Source organism: Hordeum vulgare, chromosome 4H (genome assembly GCF_904849725.1).
Source record: "Hordeum vulgare subsp. vulgare chromosome 4H, MorexV3_pseudomolecules_assembly, whole genome shotgun sequence".
Taxonomy (NCBI): Eukaryota; Viridiplantae; Streptophyta; class Magnoliopsida; order Poales; family Poaceae; genus Hordeum; species Hordeum vulgare.
The window spans coordinates 554,999,541-555,003,525 of NC_058521.1; the positions used below are offsets into that span (position 1 = coordinate 554,999,541).

At 47.0% G+C, this 3,985-nt stretch overlaps 1 protein-coding gene across 1 annotated transcript; it reads left to right on the forward strand.

The window, feature by feature from the left end:
• The first annotated feature begins 1,637 nt into the window (after window positions 1-1,637).
• On the forward strand, window positions 1,638-2,429 carry LOC123446984 (mavicyanin-like). Its single transcript, XM_045123534.1, has one exon. It carries the CDS (start codon window positions 1,705-1,707, stop codon window positions 2,233-2,235), a length of 531 nt encoding a protein of 176 aa, XP_044979469.1. The 5' UTR covers window positions 1,638-1,704; the 3' UTR covers window positions 2,236-2,429.
• The last annotated feature ends 1,556 nt before the right edge of the window (window positions 2,430-3,985 follow it).

The window sequence follows — 3,985 nt, forward strand, 5'->3', positions numbered from 1 at the left end:
ACATGGTCATAGGAATGAACACTTGACACGCAGAAAACAATAGCAACAAAATGACACGATCACATGCTACGTTCTTTAGTTTGGGTCTAGTCCATCACATGATTCTCCTAATGATGTGATCCAGTTATCCAGTGACAACACTTGCATATGGTCAGAAAACCTTAACCATCCTTGATCAACTGGCTAGCCAACTAGAGGCTTGCTAGGGACATTGTTTTGTCTATATATCCACACATGTATCTATGCTTTCATTCAATACAATTATAACATGGATAATAAACGATTATCTTGAAACAGGAGTAATAACTATTTTATGAAACAGGAGTAATAACTATTTTATCATTGCCTCTAGGGCATATTTTCAACAAAAACTGGTTCCAATAATTTGATGTAAATATTTTTTTGGCAAGCTGTATGAAATAAAAATGGTAACTCTGGTACAATTCGAAAATGACAACTCGAACGTAGCTTTTCCTGACAACTAAGTTAAATAAATGTGGCTATTAAATGGCTCATAATCTGACAACTAAATATAATAATCTGAGAGCTATCGATGAAAAAAGAAGTTATTGAAACATATCAATATGGGATCTAGATTCAAAGATCTCGTTGCGAGGAAGCTAACAGTGTAAGCGGATCGTCAATTGGATTTATAGTTTAAAAGATAAAACATTTTTAAAATTAAACAATACAGGAATCTTTGCTGACGTCATGCTGATGTATTAGTTTGCCTGCATGAAAGAAAACCGCCGCACGGAAAGGCGCTCGTGCGACGCCGCTATGTAGTGACGTCCTTTATTCAAATGCATCAACAAATTCAACATCGAACAACTAAAAAAAGATCTGATTTGCATATGTGAGGGGTTAAAAGGGACAACAAATTTAACCTTTTTAAAATTTGAAATATTGTTGCATGCGGCTATTTAAACGTGTATACTCTATGTATACGAGTATTTGAACGATGCAAATTTTTAAAAAGTTCGGGAAGCCGAAAGCATGCGGGCAACGTTAGATAGCCGGATCCTGCATCCATATCCGCGGATTGGCGCTCCCGTCTGTATACGGTTGTAGAAGAAATTTTTCGGGGCGACGTTGAAGATGCCCTTATCTGCAAACCTCCTCCTAAATTTCCTACGCAGGAGATAATACGTTTGTCTTCCAAGGACGAAACCTTCGCCCCGAACTAGGAGATCCAGGTTTTTTTCAAAAGGACCAGCATGTGCTGGCTATTTCATTTGCATTAGCAGAAAGCAGCGGGAAAACATAAGGTGATGAGGGTCCGAGGACCAGGAGAAATAAGAAAAAAAAAGGAAAAAAATAACTGAAGATCCAGCCGGTGGACGAAAGTACGAACTGCATTCCATTGCGCGGCTACACGAGCTAGAAAGTCAAAGGTGCTTCAGCATGAGGCAGAACAAACTATGAAAAGGTTAGCACTCAGCAGGCCACCAACCCAAGCCCGGCCGTGTATGACCAATTACGCGCTAGTAGTAGTTGTAGTACTGGCTTTTGTTCAAACCCACATGACTATTCAACCGCAAAATCCAATATCCAAATGCCATTCCGCCAACCCATCTCGATAGGCGCTTGGTTATATATAAAGCGCACGGCAGCACAAACACAGCAGCAACCCCAACCCCCGCTAAGCATCAGCCTTCTACCTCCTCTGCTTTGCATTCCTCCTTCCAGTTCCAACCGCAATCAATGGCTGCCATGAAGATCGCCCTCCTTGCCGTGGCCGCGATCTCTGCACTCTTACTAGGCACCGCGTCGGCGGCGACCTACGGCGTCGGCGAGCCCGGCGGTTCGTGGGCCCTCGACACCGACTACAGCAAATGGGTGTCCAACAAGAAGTTCCATCCAAATGATGAAATCGTCTTCAAGTACTCGACCCCGACGCACGACGTGGTCGAGGTCAGCAAGGCCGGCTACGACTCCTGCAGCGCCGCCAACGCCATCAACACCTTAACCTCCGGCAATGACGTCATCACCCTCAACACCACCGGCACCCGGTACTTCATCTGCGGCGTCCCTAACCACTGCGGCCCCACCACCGCCGCGAGCATGAAGGTCATCATCGAAGTGGTGCCGAGTTCCTCCTCGCCATCGTCGCCCATGCCGGCCGCAGGTCCCGGCGCGAACAACCCGCCGCCGCCCTCCTCTACCGCAACCTCCGTCGGGGCCGCAGCAGGATTTGGCCTGGTCGCCCTACTGGCGGTCGGTCTCATGGCTTAGAATGCATATTTCAGCTGCATGCCGCACGCACATATGAGCTTACATATTATTTGACTAGTTATTAATGGTGAATACACTTGTATTCTTGTTTTTTTTGCGAGGGCACATGTATTCTTGTTAGAGGAAGAATGTGAGAACTACTTTGTATCTCTCACTTTTGTATGTAATCTATTAGCCTTTAGGCATTTCATATTGATTTTGGAGGTAAAATTAATAAAGATGCATCGGTACATGCCTAAATAATCGATGTATGAGAAGACTAAATGGTTGATGTAGGTTTTGGAGGTTAAATTAGTCAATACATCATTTAGGAGCTGTTCAGTAATCCTCCGGCTCTCTGAAATTTGAGGATCTAGGAAGCATCCTTTCCCCCGCTCCACGATTTTTAGCTACTGCTCCATCAACTCCGGGAGTTGGGTTGCGGAGCCGGAGGGCCTCCGAACAGGCCCTTAGTCATCAATCATCCTCTTATTATGTCGTGACGATGCTCCAACGGGTACCTATTATTTCGTGACGAGGATGTCACGAAATGAGAGAAAGGCAAGCGGAGGTGTTTCGGTGGTCGTGGACGAAGGAGAAGTGGAGGTGGTGCTCTTTGTTCAGTGTGCGATCGTGTTTATAGCAGACATCGGCCAGGCAAAGCGGTTGTTTTAATGGAGGCATGCCCTGAGTGGTGGTTTCTTGGCCACCACGTCTTCTCCCATGAGCAGCCGATTTCAATGCATTAGGAAGTTATCCCGTCGCCCAGTCTGATCGCGTTGCTCTGAGACGACATTGGCCACGGAGAGGGAGCGAGCAGACGCTTCGCAGACAACGCTCTCGGACAGGAAAAAAACTCAAATGCGTCGGTTGGAAAAAAAACTCAAATGCGTCGGTTCGAACATTTGCAGGCGCTATAGGGCATGGTGTGCAAGCAACAACTATTGGAAACATCCCGATACCCATAACTTTTAGTTTAGGTAGTAACTTTCAGGCATAAATTTTTTGTTTGATATCGTCGACACCTAATAGCATATGATGTGACCCTAGGACATCGGGCAATATCAGGTTTCTTGGCTGTAGCGCACCATCCTTAGAGCATCTCTAGTAGAGCCCTCAAACCCTCAAACCCTTAAAAATAACCAGTTTTTTTTTACAGTTTTCATCGAAAAAAACGACGTAGACTAGAACCCTTAAACCCTTAAACCCGTAAAAAAATTTAGAGGTCCAACCCTCAAACCCCTTCCCAGCCTGTAGAAGTGAGGGTTGGGAGGGAAAACTGCCCCCAACCCGCACTCATTTTCCCACCTCGCGTGGGAGGCAGTTGGTTCCCCCGCGCGGGAGGAATCCGCCTCGGCCGCCGCCGCCCCGCCGCCCCTCCGCGCCCCGACCGTCGCCCCGCCGCCCCTCCGCGCCCCGGCGGCCGCCCCTCCGCGCCCCGCCGCCCTCCACATCTCGGCCGCCGCCCCCCGCGCTCCGGTCGCCGCCCCGCCGCCCCGCCCCGCCGCCCCTCCGCGCCCCGTCGGGATGATCTAGGAGAGCACCACTGGCATTTGGATGGGCGGCGCATTGGCCCATGATGTATCTTTGTTTTACTTTTCTATGTCCTATTTGATTCGAACAATTGTTGTAATTTGCTCAAACATTGTTGTAATGATTTGAATGATTATTGTTTTATTCGGTGGTGTAATAATAACTAGAATGATTATTGTTTTATATCAAATGTGATTGAATTTGTAATATGTCATATGATGAAATGTGATGAAATGTG

Coding starts and splice junctions, on each gene's coding strand:
- LOC123446984 (XM_045123534.1), top strand. CDS start 1,705: ATGGCTGCCATGAAGATCGCCCTCCTTGCCGTGGCCGCGATCTCTGCA.